Genomic DNA, 24,446 nt, shown 5'->3' on the forward strand with positions numbered 1-24,446 from the left:
CCTTGGTCAGAGGCTGCTCAGCCGGCCGGCTGCCAGGACCGCAGAGCGGCCTGTTGATAATACTTGACAAGCCGGGGCCCGGGGACAGGGCTGGCCGCTGTCTACCCACCCCAGTGGACACGCGTCTAAAGACCAGTTTTGCGCCCGCCCGCCTGCATGGGAAGTGGCTGTGCAGACCCAGCCCGGCCCACGCGGCCAGGCAGGCCTGCTCCGTGCCCCATCCTGCGGCGAGGCCAGCGGCCCTTGGCGTCTGTGGGCCGGCGGGGGGGCTGGAAGCGCGCAGAGGAAAGCTTTCCAAGCCAGGGCCGCACTTCTCTCCGTGATGGATGCGTATTTTTGTCCTCGTCACTGAGGACCATTTCTTCACTTTTTAAGAACACTGTAGGTGGCACGTTGCACAATCTTGGAAGCGCAGACGCGTGGGGGCGGGGGGGTGAATCTGGACAGGGCCAGCAGGGCTGGCCCTGACCGGACACCACCGCCAATGACGCACTGCAGGAGCGGGGTCGGCGAGAGGGCTGGGACCTGCACGCCCACTGCAGCAGGGACCGCTCCAGGCCAGGCTGCCTGGGGCACCGCCCGGCCACCCCTGGGCCCTGCCCCGGGCCCCACGGGGGGCTCACGATTATGATCAATTTACACTCTTTTTTTTTTTTTAATTTATTATTTATTTTATACAAGCACTGGGCACAGTCAGAAGCACGGGAGGGTGAGAGAATTCACCAGAGCCAGAGCGGGGAGCAGAGCAGGCAGAAGGACCGAAGTACACTGCTGAGGGGAGCAGCGGGCGGCAGGAGAGGTCTGCGCGCCATGCGGGACCCTCCTCCGGTGTCCGGGGAGCAGCCGGGGATCGACCAGCGCTGCAGAGGCTGCGGGCAGCTTCGCAACCCAGCGCTCAACCGCTGCGCCACCGGGGAGGCCCTGATTTACGCTCTCTTGAACCCAGTAAGAAGAGCCTTCAAGTTAGCCTAACAGCCCCCTCTCTGCCAGGCTGATCTTGGCCAAAAGCAGCTGTGTCCGACCAAGAGAGTCTGTCCACCCTGGGAACGCTCGCAGGGCTCGGCCGGCACGAGCTGACCTTGGCCGCCTTTGAGTTGGGTCTGGAGGGCTTTGATGTTATTCTTAGAAAAACACACAAATCACAACCAAAAATGAGGCTTCTTTTGCTCCGACTTCCCTTTCCTTGTCCCTTCTCCTTGGTGATTTCCTTGGTTATTTTTACACGCCCCGGGGCCGGCGAGTGTGTGAGGGGTGTGTTGAGGAGCCACTGGAAATAGCAGAATGCTTATCTGCTACCGGGATGCCTCCGCCGGTCCGGCGGGGCGGCAGCAGAAAATACAAGTGACCGGAGACAGGCCGGGCCGGTCTTGGGCCCACAGGGGAGGCAAAGGACACCCCTGCCCCCACACGGGACACCTGCGTCGGGGCCCGGCTCAGGCCCCCAGCGGCCGGGACCGCCAGCCCGTTACTCTGGGGCGCGCTCCGTGAGGTCACTCGGGCGGCCACAGCCGGGCTGACAAAGCGGTTTTCTTCCTCGCTCGTCTGGCCGTGTCTTGTGCGTGCGGCCGCTCATCCAGCGCCGTCGGCCACGCGTTCCTGCCCTGCTAGCCCGCGAGGCCTGCCTGCCCCGGCCCGTCGCGAGGCCGTCCAGCCGCTGCGGCCGGTTCCGGGAACTGGCCCGGAGTTGGGGAAGGGCAGCTCCCTCCACCGTGGGGCCCCGGCAGGCGGGTCCGAGGCGAGCCCCGGGCCAGAGTCACGCGGCCGGGGCGGCAGCGTCAGAATTCTCACCGGGCCCCCCCCTCCCCGGGCTAGACCTGGGCAGCCAGAGAGCCCTGCCAGGCGCAGCCCGTGCAGACCCGCGCTGGCCTGGGGGGCCGGCCGCCTCGCCGCGGGCTCCTGCCCTTGGGTTGGGCTGGCCCAGGGCCGACATCTTGCGCCTCTGAGCCATTTTACCTACCATCTTCCCCACAAGCTGGCCAATAGCAAGTGCGTCGGCGCCAGTCAGGTTGCGAAACATGAGAAAATGCTGCAGCTTCCCGGAGACGATTTAAAAGGGAGCGGAGGGTGGCCGTGAGACGTGTTGAGGGGGATGTGGCCACACAGCCAGGCGGGGGCGAGGCCGGGCACCCCGGGGTCCGCTGCTCCCGGCCTGCCGCCCCGTCGTCACACAAGCCCCATAAACGATGTCGATGGACGTCCTCGGGGGCGTCAGACCCGCGCTCGGTCGAGAGACCCGGCGTCCTTGAGTCGTTCCGGCCTCGTAACCCGCCCAGTCACCGTGGGGGAGAAGGCCCCAACCGCGCAGCAGCATCTCACTCACGCCTGAGCCGGCTCCGGCCGCCTGCCTCACCCGCAGCCAGCGTGGGGTCGTCCATCTGAATCTGTCAGCCAAGGGCAGGTCAGTGTTAACCTCGTCCCGGCACACGTGACAGAAGTGGACAAGCCCCCGGCAGATGAGAAAGTTCTCTACGATTCCGGGTGCCTGCCGAACGCTGTCGTCACGGGGCTTCGAGACGCAGTCCAGATGGAAGCGTCCCCCCAGCGTCATGTGGGGAGGCCGAGGGTCAACCTGCTTAACTCAAAAGTTGATCAGCAAGACCCTGCAGCGAGAAGCGTGCCGCTCCGTGGTGTGCAAGCCGGAGCGCACGGCCGAGCGCAGCCAACCCCACGTGTCACGTGTTCTCCGCTGCCGTGACCGCTGGGTCTTCGAATGCGGTCCTCATTTACATGAGACGCACACGTGTACACAGAGGTGTGTGTGCAGAGATGCGCGTGTGCGCAGAGACGCACGCATGTCACAACACACAGGACGCGTACTCCACAAACAGGAACATGATGACAACTCATCGTTTTCCAAGGAGGGAAGCTGTCGCCGCCACCGGCCTGCGCTGTCCTCCATGATCAAGTAAATTCAAGTCCTCTCTGGCGGCCGGAAGAGGAGGCTCCTCACGCCGCTCAGATGAGACCTGGGCTCGGACCCCGGATCTCCATGTCCGTGTGGATGCTGACTGTCTCACGGGAGGTGACGCCTTGGCCAGTGTTCCACTTGGTGCGTTTTAGCAGAGAACTATTTAGGGGAAAATAATCTCACAAATAAACTCACATTTAAAAGAATTTTAAAAGGCAGATGTGACCTCGGGCTCCAACGCCTCTTTACAGGAAACATCTGCCACGTTTCCCAGGCTGCCCTGCAGCCCTGGGAGCACCCCCACAGGGCCCAGGGAGCACGCCCTCACCCAGCCCTGGGAGCACGCCCACAGTCCCCATCCCCCCTCGCCCCCGAGCTGGCTTGCTGCAGCGATACTGCCCCCCCAGACCCTCATCAGTGTCCCCTTTATTGTCAGGTCACTCACGCGTTGCTCCGGTGACCCTCGGTGCTGCGGAGACAGTGATGGGGGGAGATGCCGGCACGTGGGGCTGGCCACGGCCTCAGTGTCGCGTGTCTCTGCTCGGGGAACCACGCCAGCCCGTGTGGGGGCACCGGGTCTCCCTGTGGCGAACGGCAGAGTGTCTGCCGTGACTCGCAGTGCGTGTGAGCCAGAGAGGCGTGTGACACACACCGGCGGGGCCCAGTGCGCCCTGACTCTGGGCAGCTCTCATGACCCCCTGGGCAAGGCTGGGCTTACAGGCAGCCCCAGAGAAGGGGACCCCGGAGAGAAGAGGCAGCAGAGGCCTAGCGTGGGAGCAGGCGAGGGGGGTCTGCGGCGTGGGGGCCCAGCGTGTTAGAGCCCGGGCTGAGCGGAGGGCGGGGGACCTGGCGGAGACGTGGGCTGGAAGAATTATAAAATTCCTGTAAAATCCAAACACAGCAGATTATTTCAGACATCAGAGAGGGGGATTGTGGTCGGAAAATGGTCTTTGTTCCGAGGACCAGCGGGGAGTGGAGGCTGGCGCTGCCCGGCGCGGGGGAAGGCGGCTGGGTGGGGAGGGCCTCGGGATGTGACGCCAGACAAGCCAGCAGGCCCGGGCCCCCCAGACCCGTCTCCTTCCCGCCCATCATGTCCCGAGAGAACTCCCACTTAGGGGAAGGGACAGGGGGCCCAGTGGCCTCCCAAAGTGGGGGGCTACATCATCACAGGACTGGACAAAAAATTGTGGGGTGCATGCTCACTGGACACGACTCAGCTATTTACGAACATGAAAAAGTGCCTTCGGGACAACACAGGTGGCCCTTGGGGGGCTGGTGCTGGTGAAGTGAGTCAAGTGAGGAACCCGGTGGCCCTGCTCGCGTGTGGACTGTGAACCCCCAAGGAGCAGAGGGGGGAAGCCACGCCCGTCCCCCACGTCCCAGCCCGGCAGTGGAGCCAGACCCGTGCTCCCCGGGGGTCCGGGGCTGAGCAGGCAGCCGTCGGTCAGTGCCCCGTCCCTACTGAAGCCCGGCTGGCCCAGCCTGCGCCTTGGGCACCCACAGACATGGGGATCACAGAGTCCACACCCCGCAGGTGACCTCCAGCAGCCCCCGGGGGTTCTCCACACCATCGGGCTCGGTTTGCCACAAATCAGCTGACAGCCCCTGAGGCGTGAGGGCGCCCTGGCCAGCAGCGCTGGCGCCCCCCGTGGCACTGGGGATGTGGACTCCGGCCTCGTGGTGTCCGGCGGGGGCGTCGGCACCAGCTGCCTGGCCTGGCGTGGAGCCCGGCAGGTGGGAAGCCGTGCTGCCGCCTGAGCCCCAGGCCCAGTCCAGCTCCTGCCTGGGCTCCACTGCTCCAGTGCCGCCCTCGGCCCCACCTGACCCCGGGAGCAGGGGCCGCCCACGCTGGCGCTTCTAGAGCTGGAGAGGCCAGGCTGCCTCGATCGGGCTCTCGCTGGCCGTCTGACAGTCTGGACATGTGGCTGCGAGGGCGACGAGCAGCACGGCCACCCCGCACACGGGGGCCCTGCCCGCCAGCGGACACCAGCAGGCCGCGTGGCCTCGTCCAGGCCCCTGCGGGTTCACAGCCATCGCGCTCCGAGCCAGGCAGGCCTCCTGGGGAGCGCCCAGCTCTTCGGTTCCCAGCGACCTCCCCATATTGGAGAGCGTGAGCCCAGAGAGACGAGACCCACCCTCTGTGGAAACGCTCGACGCGCCACCTTCACCCCACACCAGCCCACATCTGTCACACTCGTCCTGCAGTTCTCCCGCGAGCTCGGGCTGAGCAGGAGACCGTGGCGGAGCCCAGTGCCCCCCGGGCTCCTGTCACTTTGCCGTCTGCACTGCGGGCCTCTCCCTCCAGCACCCGGGGCCAGAGCTGCTCGGCGCCGGGCGGGCCTGGGTCCTCTTCTCTCCCTGCCCAGAGCAAGCGGTGCCCGTGGGGCAGTGGTGGGCGAGAAGCGGTGTTTGAGTCGCCTGCGGGGCCGTGTCGGGCCCAATCCCGAGTCAGAGCCCAGGCGGGCGGGTTGGCAGCCCGCGCGGCCATTTGTCTCTGCTTTGGGCGGGTTGCAGCTCCGTGGACCCTCAGATGGTCCGGGGCCAGGTCTTGCCCACTGCCAGGGCAAGTTCCCAGGCACACCACCAGCACCCGGGGGGCCTCCCCTGCACACCTCAGTGGCCCCCAGCGGTGCCCCCCAGCGGTGCTCTGGGATGAACAGGCTCACTGAGGCGTGAACAATACGTGCTCCAGTCCGGAGCGCCGGCGGCTCTTCCAGTTTCTAACCTGGCTCCACACGGCATCGGCCCTGGCGAGCAGAGCACGGCCTCTGCAGCGGGGGGATGTGCACCGCGTGTGTTGAGCACATTCCTCTAAGCAAGTCAGAGGGAAGGAACTATAAAATAATTAATCAACCACCCTCTGAAAGGAAAAATGGAATCTGATATGCCCTTGGGCAGCTCTGGAATCCTCCCCATGGGAGGCGACTCCGCGTGACAGGCGTGGGCTGCCCGGAGGCTCCAGGGGGTCACCGAGCCAGGCTCTGACCTGCAGATCCCGGCCGGATGGGTGGGCCCCGCACGGAGAGCACCCCTGGACGCCGCCTGGCGCTGCCCACGGGAATTGCGAGGCGGGCCGTCTGCTGGGCGTGCCCCGTGTTGATGTGAAACTGAAATCTGATTTTCAGGCAGAGACATTCCGTAAGCATTGAAAGTCTTCCTTTTATAGCTTTCTCCCAGACCCGTTGGGAAACTCACTGCTTTCCTCTGCGACCTTTAGTCCCAGTAGTTTGGCTAAAGGCTTAAGCTTGTTTGGTGGATCTCGTCCTGTCCTCTAAACAGCCTGGCTCGAGTTCGCAGGCCTCCGGCCGGGAGGGTCCCGCATTCCAGGGCCCTCCCTTCCTCTGCAGCGCTGGGACTCAGCCGCTGGCGTCTTATTTATCTCACGGAATCCCAGGCCAGCTGTGATGGGGTCGCTCCCCCTCTACAAGTCGGGTGGTCTCTCGACATTATGACTCCTTCAAAGGCCTGGAGAGCTGAGTCTCCCGAAACGCTGAGGGCAGTGGCTTAAGTGCAGGCAGTCGTGGGATTTAGGTGGATCTGTTCGGTTCTCTTTGAACAGACCAGGAACGGCTCATGTCTCATTAAAGAGAATGATAATGTTCTCATGAAAGGAAAATTGCTGAGAAGGGTTAGGCCTGCCCCAGGCCGCACTGAGCCCTGGGGGGTCTGGGGCCTGCACTGAATGGGCGCCCCGGCCAGCAGGGTCAGGCCCGGTCTGGTTTGGGCACATGGACCCACACACGTTTTAAATATCACGTGTGTGATGACCAAACAGGTCATCAACCTTTAGGAATTTGCTATTTTAATTGTTTGAAGGAAAATTACTGTAAATGCTAAAACTACAGGAAAATCCCTTCCCGCTGCGGGCACTGGGCTGCGGTCCCCTCTGCGGTGGGGAACCCAGTGGTTCCCTGAGCCCAGGGGACATTTTCTCCATGTGGCCATGTTGAGTCTAAAGGCACATGGCACCCCTGCCCAGGCTCAGCCGCGAGCCCTGCAGCGTGGCCCCACCGCCGGGACAGCTCAGCAGGGCGCTCGAGGCCAGACGCAGCCGCGGGGTTTCCTCGAGCCATGTGCAGAGCGCAGCGGGCAGCAGGACACCCCCCGCACGTGCCCCTGCGTGTGGCCCTGGCGCGTCAACGGGGCGGGCAGCTGGCATAGCACAGAGACTGGCGGTCATTGGTCGAGGCCGGGAGATTGGGCACCTGCCGCTTTAATTGCCTGGAGAGCCACGGCTTTGGGGGCCCCTGCGGCCAGGCCTGATGCACCTGACTTAGTCTGCTGCCTGGAGCCAGTCTGTTGGGCGCGGCTGGAGCGATGGTCCGGGCACAGCGGGAGGTGGTCCAGGCCAGGGGCCGGCAGGCCGGGGCTGGGCGGGGCGGGAGGGTGAGCCTCCCTCTCTGGTTCCCCCAGGCAGGTCTTCCCTGAGCCGGGGTCACCAGCGCCACCTGTGCCGCAGGGCCAGACCCCGGGCTCCGGCTCCCCACCCATCAGTGCAGGCCTGACAACTTCTGCGCCTTTCTCTAAAAATAGGCAGTGCCTGGGCAGAAACGCTGGGGGCACTCGGCCAGCACGGGCCAAGATTTTACAGTCTGGACGTGGTTTTGCTTGGCATCTGCCACAAAAGCCGAGTTTCTGGGAAAGCCTTGCCGGCGCTCGCACGACTTCTCTGGGCCCGAAGGTGAGCCCTGGCCTGACGTAGACTCGCCCCAGGCCCACCGGCCGGACGGGGTCAGGGCAGCCGGGTCGTGGGGAGCACAGGTGGGTGGTCCTGGGGCAGGCGGTGGGCAGGGCTCTCAGCGTTCTTGGGCGTGAAAGGTTCATTCCACGTAGCAGCCCACCATGTGGGCCGGCCGCCATGGACGGCCCGGCCAGGCCTCTAAGTCAGGTGCGTCAGGCCCGGCCGCAGGGGCCACCAAAGCTGTGACCCTTCCTTGCTGTCCAGCGCCAGGGTTGCCGCTGTCCCTGCCCGGCCTCCTCTGGACCCAGGCCTGAACAGGCGCAGGGCAAGGCCGCACAGAGGACCTGATGGCAGGCGGCTCCACTGTCTGGCTTCTTGAGCTCAGCACCACGCCCTATCTTCCTCCTGGGCCCTCCACCGCAGCCCCCCACCGCGGCCACCCAGGGCTAAACCCCAGCCCCAGCCTGTGGTCAGTGTAGGCAAGCCCCAGGGGGCTGCACCCTCTTACTTTCCGAGCAGCAGGGAAGCCCCTCCCCCTGCAGACCCCGGCGTCACGTCCCCTGTGATCGGCACCAGGGGGGCCACTCGCCTCACTGCGCTACCCGTGGGGCCAGGCCCCGTGCGTTGCTGCCTTCCGTGTGTCCTCGGCAAAGGGCCTGCTCGCGTCTTTGCCGGGGTGTTTGTGTGCTTGTTGCTGATTTGGGGGTGCTCCCTGCATTGCAGGGAAAGTCACGCACCAGCCGTGTCTCTTGGGCACCTTTCTCCCTGTGTGTCACCCGCTTTGCATTTTAAGTGATAGCTTTTGAAGAGCAAACTTCTCCATCAAATCAATTTTTTTTAATGCTTATCAATCTCTGTGTCTTATCTAAGAAATCTGACCCAGCCCAAGCCCACAGGCTCTTCCTGCGGTTGCCTCCAGGGATGTGTGTGCGGGAGCCGGGCCAGAGCGAGGGCTGCATCTTGGCTTGTTCACACCAGGCCCCATCAGCATCAAGAATTTGGGAATAGAGCTGAGTCATCCCTGGGGGGGGTGGCGGGAGAGGCTGGGTGGAGGGAGCACAGTGGACTCTGGGGACGGACGGTAGCATTCAGGGGCAGGAGACCAGGCAGCAGCACCCGAGCTCACCCCGTTCTTCCAAACACGCACCACACGTGCACCATAGCGTAAACCAACGTCATCTCAGCAATAGGAAATAATCCAAACACGTTTTCTTGGAGAGCAGACGTTCCACCAGCCCCGGTCCCCCAGCTTCTGTGCGGGGCTCCTGACCTGGACCCCTGGGCTTCAAGGCCAGGAGATGCTGGGGCCAGGCGGGCAGTGCCAGCTACGGCCGTGCCTGGGCCAGGCGGCTGCCGGGCCTTGCCAGGATCCTGTGTGTGATGCATGGTCGGACGCAACCCTCATGTTGTCTGCTTGGAATGTGTTAATTCATCCCCTTTAATTGCTGGCCAGGGCTAACCATCACCCCTGAAGACAGAGGTGCTTTCTGCATCTTAGGAGAAGGAATCACCCTCCTGGGTCCTGGGAACCAGCCCCCCTGCTTCAGGGGCCACTTCTGACCGTTGTGAACAGCTCTCAGCATGAGCTGGGGCTTGGGCTGGAACCCCGAGGGCCCCAGGGGGACCCGCATCCTGGAACTCAGTGCCAATGACCGCGGAAGGGAGCGGCTGCCCAGGGGACCGGGGAGGATGCAGGATGCGGGGTGTCTGGGGGTGTCCGGTGGAGCCCAGTGCCCATAAAAGACGAGACAGGAAGAGTAAACCACGGAAGGAGAAGGATTTCCTACTATTCAGACGCTGGCTGGCGAGGCGTGCAGAGCGCCTTCTTTTTTTACCAGAGAACACTGTCCCGTGACGCAAGGGCCTGGTGTGCGCCCGGGCGGGTTTTCTCCTGGGAAACTTGCTTCTGGAACCTTCCTCGCGAGGGAAACCGCCCCCCTCATCCAGGGGCTTCCTCAGGTTGACACTCTGGTGGGGACGGCCCCGCTGGGGGTGAGCGCGGATCTTGAGGCCCCCTCGTGCACCCTCTCGCAGCCTCCCGGGAAGCCCAGGCAGAGCTTCGCACAGGGGCGCATAGCCTCGCCCCGGCCATTCCAGGGGTGCTGGCACCCTGCAGGCTTCCCTGCCCCCTGGAGCAACGTGCTTCCAAGAGCGGCTCCTCCGGCCCCTCCCCAGACTTCAGCTTCCTGCACAGACCCCGGGCACCCCCCCAGGGCCAGGCGGGGGAGCACCCGGCAAGAAGAATGTAATGAGAAATGTGTCTGACACACAAACGCGGATGCTCCCTGGCTGACTCAGAGCCGTGCGTGCGTCAGGCTTGGGGGACCTCTCCCCCCCCACCCCTGAGGATGGGCTCGCAGGGGAGAGCGTGGGATGGGGCCTCCGCCTCCGGGCCTCCCGCAGCTGGCAGGGGCTGGCCGGGGCTGAGCTGCTGAGAGCAGGGAGTGTTGGGGCTGGGGCTGCATGTCAGCCCCTCCCGGACCCTGCCCCGGGCAGCTCCCTCTTCCCACAGAACCGTTGCCCCTGGGGGTGATGCCTGCTTCCTGCGATGGTCCTGGGGATAATGTCTGGCCATCCCCACTGCCAGCGACCCTCCCAGGAGGGCCAGGAATAGGGCACTTTTGTTTTCGGGTTCCCTGGGGCTTCCTCCTAGTCCGCAGGGACCGGATTCCCCAAGGCAGGCGCCTGTGCGCCTCCTCCCACGCTCTCCTGCTCGTGAGAAAGTGTTTGTGCAGCTCCTGTCACCGAGTGTTTTCCAGGATGCTTAGGAGTACTGAGCTCTCTGCAGAGGCGAGTGCGCGGGAGGGAGGCCTGCCGGGGACTGTCTTGACCGTCTCTCGGTGCTGGAGGCAAACGAGCTGCAAAGACCCTCCCTGACCAGGACTCTGGCCCGGGTGGCGGACACATGAGCTTCACCTGCTCACTCAGCCGCTCCACCGAGCGCCCGCCCCGGTGGGGTGTCCGGGGAGGCTCGACCAGCGGAGCCCTTGCCTGGACGCCTGGGGCGGGGTGTCCGTCGGTCCTGGAGCGCCGGCCAGCTCTGTGGAAGTCGGGGCGGGTCCCAGAGGAGGGAGTCGGCCCTGGTGCTCTCCAGACCTCCCGGCCTTCCGAGGAGGGGCCGGGGCCGTGTGGCGTGTCCCGCCAGAAGGAGGGTCCCGAGGCGTCTGTGGCTGCAGCCTGACCTCCCCGCCCGCGGGCACGAGGCTGTGGCCCCGCCCTCCCCACTGGCGTCTGTTCTGTGGCCGCCGGGTCGCGGCATCCTCGCGAGCTTTGGGAGGCTTTTAGCGTGCGTGTGTCCATGTGCGTGCCTATCTGTCTCTGTGTGTGTCTGCGTGTCTGTGCGTGTGTCTGCATGTCTGTGTGTGTGTCTTCGTGTCTGCCTGCGTGCGTGTGTCTGCGTGCGTTTCTGTCTGGGTGCGTGTGTCTGTCTGGGTGCGAGTGTGTCTGCGTGTCTGTCTGTCTATGTGCGTGTCTGTCTGGGTGCATGTCTGTGTCTGCATATCTGTCTGGGTGCGTGTGTCTGGGTGCGTGTGTCTGTGTGTCTGCATGTCTGTCTGTGTGTGTCTGTGCGTGTGTCTGCACATGGAGACAGGCGTGTCTGACCCCGGCCGTGGCACCTGGCACGCCCACACTGCCCACTGCCCACGCCTTGTGCTGCGAGAATCTGCGCCTGGCTTGGGGCCCAGCTTCCCTGGCCGAAGGGGCGCCTGCAGGACACGGGCGAGCGCTTCCCCCGTCCCAGCGCTCGGGAGCTCGCAGACATCGCCGGCCCTTCCCTTGGGGTCATGTTTCTCATCTGTGTCGCTATCTTTCCTCCTCTCTGGACCAGAGAACCCTTTGCAGCCCCCCGGCGGGAGGAGGGGTGTCCTCTGCAGATTCCTGCTCGCCAGGCTTGGACGGGCTCTCAGACGGACGTGACTGGGCTGTCCCTTCCTTGTGCATTTGGAGACTGAACTGTGTCCCCCCCACAGGGCCAACCCGGGCCAGTGGGCCCCCAGGGGTACAGCGGCCCCCCCGGGCTGCACGGCTTCCCAGGACAGCCGGGCCACAAAGGCGACAAGGGTGAACGGGGCGCTCCCGGGATCACAGGACCCAAAGGAGACGTGGTAAGCTGTCCCGGGGCTGTCCCCGGGCTGGGTGGGGTGCGTGCCCCCAGGGCTGGGGTGGGGTCTGGGTGGGGGTGCAGGGCCTCCTTCCTAAGCTTCTTTGCCTTCTTTCCAGGGAGCAAGAGGCGTCTCTGGGTTCCCTGGAGCTGATGGAATTCCTGTAAGTTTTTATAAAATTCAACTTTTCAGACACCGCACACGGGCTCCGCGGCCTGCGGGACTGCGCGGGGCCGGGAGCGCCCTCCTGCGCGCGTCCGACCAGGCAGTGTGGCCCCAGGGCCCAGCCCGCGCACAGGCGCCCTCTGGAAACCTCCCACCTCCCGGGCTGGCTGCCCTGAGCAGCTGTGCGCGGCGTCTCGCGTGCAGACTGGGTCGGGCCGAGGGGGTGGGGACACCGCCGCCCCCGCTGTGCGCCTCAAATTCTTTGCAGCCACCACAAGAAAATGAGAAAACTGAAAGGCCTGGTTTGTCCGTGAGAAAATCTCAAAATGCAGTAAAACGTGTTTTTCTAACCTAGTTTACTTTACTGCTTGTGGCATAGAAAAATAAACAGAGGCCTGAGTCACAGCTGCTCCTCAGCACCCCCAGACTTCCCAGGCCCGCTTCCTGCACCCCCGCGGCCGCTGATCTCCCGTTCCGACGCGGGGGCCATCTGCCGCGGCCCCCGCGGGGCTCACGCTGACGCAGGCGCCTGGACAAGGTGGCCACATTGGCCGGCGGTGAGCCTGCAGCCGCTGCCTGCTGGGACCAGGCAGACACCTCGCCCCACACAGCTCCGCAGACGAGGGACGACACCTCCAGCCCCCAAGGTTCTTGGAGACCGAAGTCGAAGGATCGCAGGCTCAGGGCCAAACACATGGAGTCTCTCCCCACCTGCTGCCTGAGGCTGCGTCGCCTGTCTTAGCTCTCTGGCCCAGGGTCGGTTTCGTCTGCCAGAAGTTCAAACCTGAGCTGAGACGAGGGCTCGAGGGAGCGCCTGCCCCGCCTGAGACAGACCCGTCCAGATGCCCACTCAGATCCGCTTGACATCACACCGGCGCGAGCAAGCACTCCCCGGGGCACCGGCGGAGCTGACGGTCCTGCGGGTCCCAGCACCAGGTCGGCCCCAGTGGCGGGTGCTGCCCGCACCGCGCCTCGGCCTCCAGGCATCCCTGAGCTGGGCCCGCAGCTGGGCCGCGTCTGCTGGACGCCCACCCCAGGCGGCGCTGAGCTCAGTGGAGCAAAGAGTTGGCATTTTTCTTTGAGACCGATTTCAAATGACCGAGGCCAATTCGAAGGGAGAGGCCAGCAGACGGACCCCTCGGGAGAGGAGCGGAGACATCAGCACACACCAGCGGGCGCCACGCGGACACCGGCGAGCGGACACCAGAGCCGCTCAGGACTCGGGCCGGGGTGGGCGGGGCTGCAGGGCCGAGAGCCCGGAGGCCTCCGCATCAAAGGCTCCCGGGCCCGAGTGCCTGCTCCAGCGCTGCCGGGCGCCCGGGGCCCAGGCGACGCGCGCCCTGCCCAGCACACGCCTGTGGCCCTGGTCAAGGTGGAGACGCCGGGTGCTGGCAGCGAGCGCAGAGGCGGGCACGTGTGCCCCATCCTCACCGTGGGGCATTGTGGGGCCCGGGCACAGGCTGAGCACCCCTCAGGAGCAGGGACCCGGAACCAGGCCGCCCATGCGCCCACAGCCCAGGCTGCAGACTCACTTGCCTGTCTCCCTGCAGGGACACCCCGGACAGGGCGGCCCCAGAGGGAGGCCCGGCTACGACGGCTGCAATGGCACGACGGGGGACGCAGGCCCGCAGGGGCCCTCCGGCACCGGGGGCTTCCCCGGCTCGCCCGTGAGTACCGCACGGCAGCGCCACCTTGGGCCGCGGCACTGGTGGGGAAGCCCAGCGAGGCCATCTCCTGGGCCCTCTTTGGGGGGCTTCGGCTGCCGGGACCCTGTTTGGGAATGTCTTAGGGAGACGGAGTCGGCTGGGGGCTGCTCCTGTTTGCTGGACAGAGGGCAGCGTGCGGTCTTGGTCTTCATGCCTCTGATCTGGGAGCCCAGCCCAGCCGACGCTCCTGGGGGTGGGGGGGGGGATGCAGGAGTCCCTGGCTGGAGCAGGGTTGGGGGTGCTGAAAGTGAGATCCGGGAGCTTTCTCAGGAGATGTGGAAAATCACCCGCGTTATTCTTGCTGCACTGAATGCCAACGCACCTTTTGTTTTCCTACCCTGCATCTGGTTCTCTAGGGACCCCAAGGACCCAAAGGGCAGAAAGGCGAGCCCTACGCACTGTCCAGCGAGGAGCGCGACAGATTCAGGGTGCGTCTGCAGGGCAGGGCGCAGCGAGGGCCCCGTGCAGCTTTCCCACAGCGCCCCAGCCCCGGCCCGAGTGCGGTCGTGAGGTCGGAGCGCAGCGTGCCCAGGATGGCGGGCGGTGTGCGGCCACGCCCGACCGCAGCGCCGGGTCCCTTCCGGGCGTCAACTTAGTGAGCAGGCGGGCGGCCGCCCTCCCGTGCTGGCAGCCCCGTCACACCGCCGGTCCCGGGGGGCGGCGTAGCATTGGCTGATTCAGGAAAATGCGCCAAATCCGAAGGTGCCCCAAACCGTCACCCCCTCTCTTCTCCACCAGGGTGAACCCGGAGCGCCCGGGCTGGTGGGAATCCAGGTATGTTCCATTTGTGTTAGAGACAGTTCCGAGCAGGCTCGACGAGCTCAGCGCGCAGGCGCCGTCCCCCCCTGACAGCCGGTCTTGTCTCCTGCCCGCAGGGCCCGCCTGGCCGCCCCGGGCCCGTGGGGCAGATGGGTCCCGTCGGCGCGCCCGGGAGACCGGTGAGTACCAGGCGCGGGTTCAGGCACACAGCGGTCGCCGTCGAGGGCGCCAGGGAGGGCCCTTCACACGCGGGGTGTGCTGAGATACCACATAAACAGGCCCGGTCACAGCGCAGCTTTTGGGGTGCAAAGTCAGGACTCTAAACTGTGGTCACCAGGTCACTGCTGCCTGTGTCAAAGGCCAGCTTGGTGCTGGCCTTTTGCCCCTGCAGCCGTGTGTGAGCTCTCCTGGCCCTACCAGGTGACAGGAGGCTGTCACCCAGCAAGTGCAGCAAGGTCCACGGGGCAGTGGAGGAGACGGTGCACCTGGGCGTGGCCCCAAGGGCAGGGGGACCCCCAGGCATGACTCTGGGTGACACTAGTTACTGTATAACAGTGGCTGACCATGCCCAGCCCGCTGGGGTCCCTGAGCTGAGGACCCAGGCTGCAGCAATGCCTCCAGAGGAGGGACAGGGGCAGGTGTGGGCCCTGGCGCCCCGACGTGAAGCCCCTGGCTCCCGCACCGCATGCCCCCGATCTGTGTCTGGACTGTCCTCACGCAGCTCAGGGGACTGTGACCCGCAGCCACTGGGCCCCAGCAGATGTGGAAACATTCAACTCTGTGGGTGCACCTTTGGGGGCCACCAGCCAAAACTCAAGACAGTGCCCCACCCATGGGGGTGCCCACAGCCGGGATCTGGGGTCCTGCAGGGACAGGCCAGGGCCAGCAGAGGGCAGGGAGCGCAGGGTCCACGCAGAGAGGCACTCCCGAAACAGCCCGGTGGCCAGAAAAGGCCTGAGAGCCCGCGCCCCCCACCCCGCCCGCGCTCACGCCCGGCCTCCAGGGGTGTCTGGCCCGTCCCTCCGCGCGGCCTTCCAGACGGACAGTGCCCAGCTCTCCTGGAGCTTCCTGCAGACGCCATCTGGCCCAAGGTAAAGAAAACATCTCATGGGCGTCTTTGTATTTGTACAGGGCCCCCCAGGACCCCCTGGACCAAAAGGACAGCCGGTGAGTGGGCTGCTGGGGGCGCCTTCGCGGTGGCGGGGACAGTCACACTGAGAACCACCTTGTAGGTGTCCAGGACTTGGTGCTGGGCACACCTGGACAGGCTGGCATTCAGACAGGCGGGTTTGCTGAAAGATTTGTTACTGCAAATCGCTTCCAGATCCCTGCTGTTCTGTGGAAATCAAGCTGATCAGGGACACAGGTGGGGCAGTCGGGGCGCCTTCCCACCCCCTGTGTTAACTTACAGGAGTGGAGCTGGGAGCTCTGGGGTTCGGGCGGGTGACGTTCTTCTCACCTGGATGTCACCAGGTCCTGCCTGAGCCAGAGGCAGCCTCTAGGGGATAGTAGTGAGTGCAAAGCGCTGAGAGCGCCGGGCACACGCGACTGTAAATGCGGCGGGTGTGGAACGCCAAGCGCCCGTCGGGGAAACGGCCGGGCTGCTGCAGGTGGGAACGTGAGACAGCGCTAAGTGCCCTGGGATGGCAGGAGGCTCGTGAGGGAGACATCACAGCCCGGGCGGCGTGGAGAACCCTCTGGGACACTGCTCAGCCTGTGCCCAGTTGAGGGCCCGTCCCCAGCCTGCTCCAGCCCTGCCTGCGCCACGGAAGCTTCACTCCGTGGCCTCCTGCAGACCTCAGCTGCCACCACTCAGCCCCTCTCCAGCTGGGGCTGCAGCTCATGAAGGCGGCTGCCCCCGCCCCCTCACCGGGGCCATCCCGCTGGGTGGGAACAGCCCGGAGCTGAGAGCAGTGGATGGAGGACAGGGAAGTGGCAGCTGAGCCTTGGGTCACCTCGGATCCCCACTTGGCTGCGGCACAAACAGCCCAGGCCCAGCAGGTCCTTCCTGGTGCGAGGACGTCGGCAAGGGCCGCAGGGCCCAGCCAGCTGCATGCTGGGCCCGCCCGGCTTTGATTTCAGCTCCCAGCCAGTCGGGACGAGGCAAAAAAGCCTTTTTCAGTCCAGGCCCGTGTTTTCATTTCCAGGCAGGACCGGCTGGGACGGGGCGAGGGTGTGCTACGGAGGAAGGGCAGACGCGGCCCTGAGCACGCTGGGGTGGCGGGAGCAGCCCCCGCCCGCAGGCAGGCCCAGCCGGCTAATGTGACCTGCGTGGCCGCGGGCCTGGGGTCTCCCACGGCTCGAGTTTGGCATCAGGCCTGAGCCAGGCACCCGGCTGCCCCCACAAAACTGTCACAGACTCAGGAGTCACGGGGCTGGCTTCACCCCTTAGGGAAGACGGAAGGGCTGGCTGGGCCCCCAGACCTGGAGCCCTTGAAAGAGCAGGCGTCTAAAGCAATGTAAGAGTTTTATTTGACGGTGATTATTGACTTTTCAAAACTTATAAAAATCATTTATCTTTTCAGGGCAACAGAGGACTTGGTTTTTACGGAGGAAAGGGTGAAAAGGTAACAGGCCGATAGCCCGGCCCGCTTCTGTCCGTGTGGTGTGAAATCTGGGCTCACGCTCGTTTGCAGCTTGTTCACGTGTGGAAATAGCATTTGAAACAGGCGGCGCTGTCTCCGGTGTCGGCGGCTCCCGGGCGGCTCCCGGGCGGGCGCGGGGCGGCACTGAAGGCGGCTGTCGGGGGTGGCAGGCCCACGGGCTTCGCGTCAGGCCCCCGAGCGCTTCTTGCCGAGGATAAAATGTGGGTGGAGCAGCCTCGCGCGCCTGTCTCCCAAGATGCTGCTTTGCATACACGACCCACCCTCCTGGCGAGGCGCGGGCAGCGGCGTCCTGTGGACACGGCCGTGTGGGCGCCCGTCCCGGGGAGTGGCGGCGTAATGCAGGGCACCCGCGCAGACCTGGCCCCCGAGCCCTGCGTCCTGGCACGGAGGCTCATCCCAAGGAGATGACTCCAGAAGCAGGTGTCGCCCCAACCCAACAGCCTCAGCAGCCTGGAGGCGTGAATCCCAAGCGAGTGTTGTGCAGACAGTTCCACACCAGACCACCTGCTTTCCACAGGGGGGTTATATTCTGATGACGCGTGATGAGCAAAGGCAGAAACAAAGTGGCCATCCGGGGTGCTGTGATCTGCGCTGGGCAGTGCCTTTCCCCTTTTTAAGACCCTCCTTTTGCTAAACCCTCCTCAGGGCGATATGGGCCTGCCGGGGCCCAACGGGGTCCCCTCGGACATGGATCACGGCGCCATCAGGGGGCCCGAGAAGGAGATATTCGACCTGGAGCAGTACAAGGTGAGGCTGCAGGCGCCCCAGGTGCACGGGGGCCGGGGGGGGCTGCTGCCCGCTCAACCCATCCTGTGGACATACCTCCGTCAGGGTGGCAAAGGGCAGGCACCGCTCTGCGGTCAGCGGGTGTGTCGGCCGCCCTTCCTCAGCGCGGCGGCTGGACCACACGAGGGCCCGAGCCAGTCCCGACACCCCTGTCCCCGGCGCCCAGGGCAGGTGCAGGCTGCACGCACAGCAGCGTGTCGCATTTGATGAGCCCTGAGGGTTCGACTGGACACGGATGGGAGCCCACCTGCCCTCACACAGCCCCAGCCCCCCGCCTCCAGCTCTGTGTCCACTGAGAGGGTTGCATTAACCCTGGAGAGCAGCTGAGATGCCGGGAGGGGGCCGGTGCCATCCATGGGGAGCAAAATAGTGCCCAATGTGGACTGTCATCAGGCGCGCAGGGATCTGTCCAGATGGGCTCGGTGCCCGGGTGGCAGGCAGCAGGCAGGGCCAGGGCCCAGGCTGGGCATCATTGCAGGCAGCCTCTGCCATCGGCTGGGGCCTTGGGCAGCAGCTGAGAGAGGAGAAGCCGCACAGCAGCCACCAGGAGCAGCTGTTGTCCAGTCTGAGTGTCCACAGGAGGCCCCGGGCAGGAGGGGACACGCTCCTGAGTCTCCGGGGCAGTCCGGCGCAACTCCAGCTGCTGGGGGTGACCTGACTGCCCAGGTTTGGGGCAGGCAGGGGCCTGGGCAGGGCTGAGATGCCCCCACTCCTGAGTCAGCTCCCCCTCTTTGCTGCCGCCACGTAGATGGGCGGGCCCCGGCGGGAGGGCCTGGAGGGTCTCGGCTCAGGCGGTGTCCTAGCTGGGGGGACAGAGGGCACACCGCCACAGCCGCGCCCTCACCGGTTTAGACGCGGAAGCTGGCGCTGCTCTCTGAGGCCACGTGCGCAGGGTTAACCCTCCAGATGCGCCGTTGCCCCCGGGCGTGTCGGCTCAGACGCTGCTCCGGGCCCCGCTGGCTCTGCCCGCCACAGGGGCGGTGCTCTCCCCATGGCGAGGGGAGCCTGGGGAGCAGAGAGACAGCCTGGCAGCGTCACAGACAGCACCGTGTCACTGAGACTGAGAAAATCCAGAAGAAATTGCCCGTTTTTCCCTTTGAATTTTGAAGGCATCAGATATAGACAACTTGGTTACATTGATTTATAAGGATGGTTTAAAGTCTTATGAACCCTCGAAATCTGACTGCAGAACTGAGGCTGCCAGAGGGGGCAGGGGAGGGAAGCGCCTGGGCCTTGGAGGTGGGGGACGCACAGCTGGAGGGGGTCACTCTACGCCCCAAATCAAACAGTGTCACAAACAACTTCAAGACCGACCGCAGAACAGGCCGCGTCTCCGCCTCAGGCCCAGGCCCTTGGCACGTTTGCATGTTCTCGAATGGACGTGTTTCTCTTCTCGTTTGCTTCCCAGGGCGAGAAAGGCAGCGAGGGGGACCCGGGGAGAATAGTAAGTCACGCGCGGGGACGGCCCTCCCCGGCCCGGCTCGAGGCCCCTGCGGGTGGGCGGGGCCGGCCGGGGCGCGTGGTCCCGGCTTCCTCTTCGCGAAATAACAACTTCTGAAGTTCCCAGAATGAACCCAAATCCCTGGAAGAGACGGTGGGGGCTGGGGCGCCGGTCTCCGCTCTCCTTGTCATGCCCGGGCCCCTGCGCCCCTTCCCATGTGTCCCATGATGCCGGGGTGGGTCACGGCCCGGCCCCAGAGGCGCCCCGCGCGGAGAACCAGGCCCGGCGCCGCCTCAGCCTCTCGTCCCCCCAGGGCCTGGACCTGAAGGGAGAAGAAGGCATCGTGGGCTTCCCCGGACCGAGGGTGAGTCCCCCGGCCTGGCCGGGCAGGCGTCGCTTCCCAGAGCGCGCGAGGGCACCGCAGAGCCAGCGGCCGGTGCGGCTGGCCGCCCGGGTGGCCTGGCAGGGACCGGTCAGGGCAGACGCAGCCTGCACCCAGCACCTCGCGCGCTGTCCTCTCCCCCGTTCCTTCGCATTTAAAAGGTGACTTATAAGCATCACCTGAAAATATGATCTAAGCGACAAACAGAACTTGTAATGAAAAACATCCAAAGGGCAGAGATTTCCCTGACGGGCCAGGTCACAACCTCTGACGCAAGAGCTCAGCTGTGGGCGCAGCGCCTGCCTGCGGGCCGCTCCCCTCCCCACGGGCGCATCTTCCTGAATTTCCCGGTGTCTCTGAGTGGGGGTGCGGCGTGCGGGCGAGCAGACCTGTCTCCTCGCGGGAGGGCGCCCGCCATGGCCTGGGCCTTCCGCAGCGGGGGCGGCTCCGCTCGGCCGGGGTCTGCCTCCTGGCGTGCCCCATCCCCTGGCTTATCCGTGGCCAAAGGGAGAACGCTGTCCTGGCCATGCTCCGCCCTGTCCTTCCAAACGGCCCAGGCCTTCCCCCCTCGCTCTTGCTCAGTTGTCACCGCCTCTGACTTCTGTCCCATCCAGGGCGCCCCTGGCTTTGACGGCGAAATAGGCCTCCCAGGACAAAAGGTATGTTGGCGCCTGCCCGGCGCCCACAGCCCTTCCCGCCAGTCCTCGTGGGGGGTCGGGGGGACAGACCCTTTCAGGCTTCGGGGGTCTCTCCAGGGATGGCGCGGCTCAGAGGTAAAGCCGCTGGCTCTGTAAACATGTGGGGGTTCAAGAGCAGTAGTTAGCATGAGAGATTATTTCTTTAATGAGGGAAAATGAGTTCTAAGTAGGGTTGCGCTGCTCGGCCCGGGGTCCCCTGAGGTGCGGCGCGGCCCCCGGGGCGAGGGTGGACAGCAAGAGCCACAGGCACCAACTGGGGAGAACAGGGAGACGCGCACGAGACGTGGGGCCTGGTCTCTGCAGCGGCAGCAGCAAAGCCGCTGGAAAAGCAGAAAGGAAGGGAAAGCTAGGAGTTAAAATCGAGCTGAGCGCCGTCAGCCACGCGTCACACGTGTGCTTCGCCGACCCCGACTCCTCGGAGCCGCTCTGCAGAAGCCACCCCGGCCGGGGCGGCGGCCGGGGCGGGGCGGGTGGGGCGCTCGAGGACTCACCCGTGAAGGGGCAGAGGGTGGAACTGTGGGCATGTCTTACATGGCACGATGGAGATAAGTGACTCAACACCGAGCGTCTTCCTTGCAGGGAAGCAGAGGACCGGATGGCTACCAAGGGCCTGACGGACTGCCTGGACCCAAGGTGAGGCAGCCCCGGGCAGTCGCCCCTGCCCGCCCGCACTGGATGCCGGGTGACGTGCACAGGGCCGGTGGCGGCGCAATTCCCAGCCTGCTCCTGGGGCAGGGAAGTGCATGGGGGCAGGCAGGGCCCGGTGGGGGAGGCCGAGACCACCTTGCCTGGTGACACGGCCGAGGGGCCAAGAGGCCCAAGAGGCTGGGGGGGAGAGGGGGGTGCAGTTGGCCGGCCAGACAGGCCCTGCCTGCTGGGTGGGGCGCAGCTTGGGGGGCCACGGTCAGCCCTCGTGAGGCTCACCTGAAAATGGGGCTCAGCGTAGTGGCCAGTCCTCTCAGGGGGTCCCTGAGTGGCAGGGCCTGGGGCAGGTCGTCAGAGGGGCAGGAGGTACCTCCTGGCCACGGTGGGGCCTGGACTCAGGGCTGCAGCGCAGAGGCCCAGCCTGGCCCCAGAGCAGGCAGCTCAGGGCACGGCCCATGTTACTGTCAGGGCTGGAAAGGCCTCACCACCCACCTGTTTCCTCCTCTTTCTCCAGGGAGAAGCGGGCGACCGCGGCCCCCCGGGCCCACCCTCCTTCTTGCCCCACCCGTCCCTGGTCAAAGGTTGGTGTGCGGCTCTCCCCGCGGGGCCCAGGACAGGCTTCTGCTAGGGACGCAGGGGCGTGAGCTTGCGGGGACGGCTCTCCAAGCGGGCGCACAAAGGCACAGCTCCCCGGGCGTGCTTCCACCCCACGTACCCCAAGTGGGTTCGGGGCTGCCGTCTGTCACCAAGGAAACCCCGTCTTCGGCCCCCGCTCCCCTCCCAGGCCCCTTGCTCGTTCTTCTCAAAGGCTCCTCCAGGCTGATGCCCCCTGGGGCCAGCTGAGGGGCCTGACGGCGAAGGTGGTCTGGACACATCCAGGCCCAGGTACAGGTCCAGGCAGCGGAAGCCCAGTATTTACACCTGAGCCTCCACGGGGAGGCCCCCCTCCCACAGCGGACCCTGACGAAGGGTTTCCGTGGCTGCGGCTAATGCCCCACTGGCTTTCAGCCCGCGTCCAGTGTGCGAGGGCCGGCTGGCAGGCGCAGGGTCCACAGCGACAGTCTCTGACCTCCTTGAATGTTTGCATAGTCAGGGTTTGAGCAACAACAGTATCTGCGCCCCTGCTCTGAGCGCCCCCGTGTTTGTTTATGGCGCCAGGTTAGAGGAGACTCTGGGAGGGCCGGGCGCTCCGCTGTGGTCTCTGCTGGCCCCCAGGGACTAGAGTGCAGGCCACGGTGCCCAGTGGGTGCCCGCCTGCACAGCAGCGATGTCCGGGCTAGCACTCAGGACAGGTGGGATTTTTTAAAAAGGGATTTTTTTTTTTTCCTGCAAGTAGAGTCTCCCCTGCTTCCTGCACAGAGGCTCATGCTTGCCCAGCTTGCGTGTCGGCAGGCGAGTCACAGCTTGTGATGGGCACTGGCTGTCAAGGGTCCAGGCCACTAGTGCTCCCAGGGCAGCTGTGCCCCCATGCCCCGCCGGGGAGCAGCCCTGGGCCCCCCGCCATCCGAGGCCGCAGCACAGCAGCTTAGCATGAGTGGGTTTGGGGATCAGAAATGCTGCTTTTAAGACTTTCGGAACATAATTAATCCTGGAGGCATCTCTGATGTTTTTTGAAAGTGTCACTGACTGTGAGCCCCGAATTCTTTCCTTTCTCCTCCCTGTACTCCTGAAAACCATACCAAGAAGGTGGGTGGCTCAGAAATTCACATCCCCAAGGCAGGTTAGCAATGCCGAGGCCGTCGAGCCGGTTGCAGGGGAGCTGGGTGGCTCGCCCAGCACTTTCCAGGCCTTCGAGTGGGAGGGTGACGGGCAGGAAAGGAAAGCAAGCCTCTCTCCGGAGTCCTGCGTGGGAGCTGGCCGGCAGGCGAGGGAGGGGAACTCTGGCTTTAAACAAAGGCTTGCAAGTTACCTTGGAGCAGGCAGCCCCCAGGCAGGCGGGGCTGCCTCTTGCCTCGTCATCCACCTGAGCGTGGCTGGCGGGAGTGCCCCTGGCTGGCGGGGGGTGCGCCGCGGGCCGGGCTGCCATGTGTGTGGTTCTGACCGCCCTTGCTGACTGCCTGACCCTGTCCACCTTTGAGATGCCGGCCCCACTGGGCCGTTGGAGGGTGGGGGCCACGCCACACTAAGATCAGCTGCCTGCCCTGCCGGGGGCAGCCAGCCTGGGCACACCGGGGTACACAGTGAAGCAACACCCACAGACCCTCCCTATAGCAGTGGTGGCTTCCGGCCATCGCAACCCCATGGGCCCAGCGTCGCCCCTCGTCCCTCCCACATATCCCGGAAACATGGGTGGCACAGGGAAGCATTCACACCGCCCCGGCACAGCCCCCACCAAGCCACCCACTCAGGCTCCTCTGCAGCCTGACCTGGCTCACCTGCTCCCTGGCCCTCCAGCCCAGACCCCGCTGGCCCTGGCCTCTGCTCCCGGCCTTCAGCTGGCCCGTCCCCACCCCTGCGCCCTGCTCCCTGTCTCCCAGACGCCACCCCTGCCTGACATCCAGCCTCGGGCCACCTTCCCCGTGAGGCCTCCGTCCGCACCCCAGCGTGTGATCAGCGCCGGCCCGCCCTCTCTGCCCCGCTCCCACAGCCTCCTCCGCGTCGGGCTCCCCAGTGACCACCCACCCTTTGGAAGCTCCCGCAGCTGCGTGCACCTGCACCTGCCTGTGGTTTCATAACGTCCCCAGGACCCGTGTCCCCCCACTCGACTGACACCAGCTCCTCAGACACCTGCCTGGGTCAATGTTCACAGCCACGCACGCCTCATATGCTGTCGTGCCGGGTGCCAGACAAGGGTCTCGTGCTGACGGTGGCATCTGTCTCGGTTCCAGGTGCCAGAGGAGACCCAGGATTTCCAGGGGTCTATGGGGAGCCAGGGAGTCAGGGTCAGCCAGGAGACCCCGGTCCACCAGGACTCCCCGGCACACCCATCAGCCTCGAAGGTAATGTGGTTGTGTGGGAGGAGCTAAGAGCGAGGGTGGCCCGGCCCCCACAGACCCGGCCTCCAGCCCCATGTAGGCCCGGCTCCTGGTGCAGTTCTTGCCCAAGCTAAGGCCGGCGGCTGTCGGGGTCTCACATGGGTGTCCTTGGCCCCCCAACAGTGTTGGCCCCCGGGGTTAGGCCCCGGTGACTGGGAAGCGGCTTGGGGGCGCGGAGAGCCCAGCAATCCTCAGGTCGTCTTGCTGACAGCAGCTCTCAGCTGTTATGGGGGGGAGGTGGTTTCTAAAGTCAACAGATGGTGGTAAAACTTGCCGACGGAGCCCTCCCAGGCCGGCGGGCCCTGCCATGTCCCCCTTGGGTGGGGATGCAGCCGCCACCCGCCAGGAGCCCAAGTGTCATCCTGCAGTGTTTGCTCTTGGACCCACAGATGACAAGAGAGGCTTCCCGGGCGAAATGGGACCCAAAGGCTTCATAGGAGAACCAGGCATCCCTGCACTGTACCCCGGCCCACCAGGGACGGATGGACGACCCGGATTCCAAGGCCCACCCGGCCCCGCTGGCGACCCCGGGCCAGATGGTGAGTGAGGAGCCACCAGCCGGGGTGCCTGGGTCTGGATCAGAATCTGACT

General features: G+C 65.3%; 1 protein-coding gene across 1 annotated transcript in view; it reads left to right on the forward strand.

The window, feature by feature from the left end:
* COL4A2 (collagen type IV alpha 2 chain) overlaps window positions 1-24,446 on the forward strand; it is a gene marked incomplete at its 5' end in the record, with an annotated part of 96,462 nt that overhangs the window by 47,362 nt on the left and 24,654 nt on the right. Inside the window, 16 exons of the mRNA XM_084234916.1 lie at window positions 11,561-11,695; window positions 11,811-11,855; window positions 13,408-13,524; window positions 13,920-13,991; window positions 14,302-14,337; window positions 14,439-14,501; window positions 15,454-15,489; window positions 16,848-16,889; window positions 17,574-17,675; window positions 19,123-19,158; window positions 19,469-19,519; window positions 20,152-20,196; window positions 20,815-20,868; window positions 21,395-21,461; window positions 23,709-23,819; window positions 24,245-24,394. Coding sequence (XP_084091042.1) covers window positions 11,561-11,695; window positions 11,811-11,855; window positions 13,408-13,524; window positions 13,920-13,991; window positions 14,302-14,337; window positions 14,439-14,501; window positions 15,454-15,489; window positions 16,848-16,889; window positions 17,574-17,675; window positions 19,123-19,158; window positions 19,469-19,519; window positions 20,152-20,196; window positions 20,815-20,868; window positions 21,395-21,461; window positions 23,709-23,819; window positions 24,245-24,394 — 1,162 coding nt within the window. The remainder of the gene's footprint in view (window positions 1-11,560; window positions 11,696-11,810; window positions 11,856-13,407; window positions 13,525-13,919; window positions 13,992-14,301; window positions 14,338-14,438; window positions 14,502-15,453; window positions 15,490-16,847; window positions 16,890-17,573; window positions 17,676-19,122; window positions 19,159-19,468; window positions 19,520-20,151; window positions 20,197-20,814; window positions 20,869-21,394; window positions 21,462-23,708; window positions 23,820-24,244; window positions 24,395-24,446) is intronic.

This window comes from Talpa europaea (assembly GCF_964194135.1).
Source record: "Talpa europaea genome assembly, chromosome: 6".
Classification (NCBI taxonomy): Eukaryota; Metazoa; Chordata; class Mammalia; order Eulipotyphla; family Talpidae; genus Talpa; species Talpa europaea.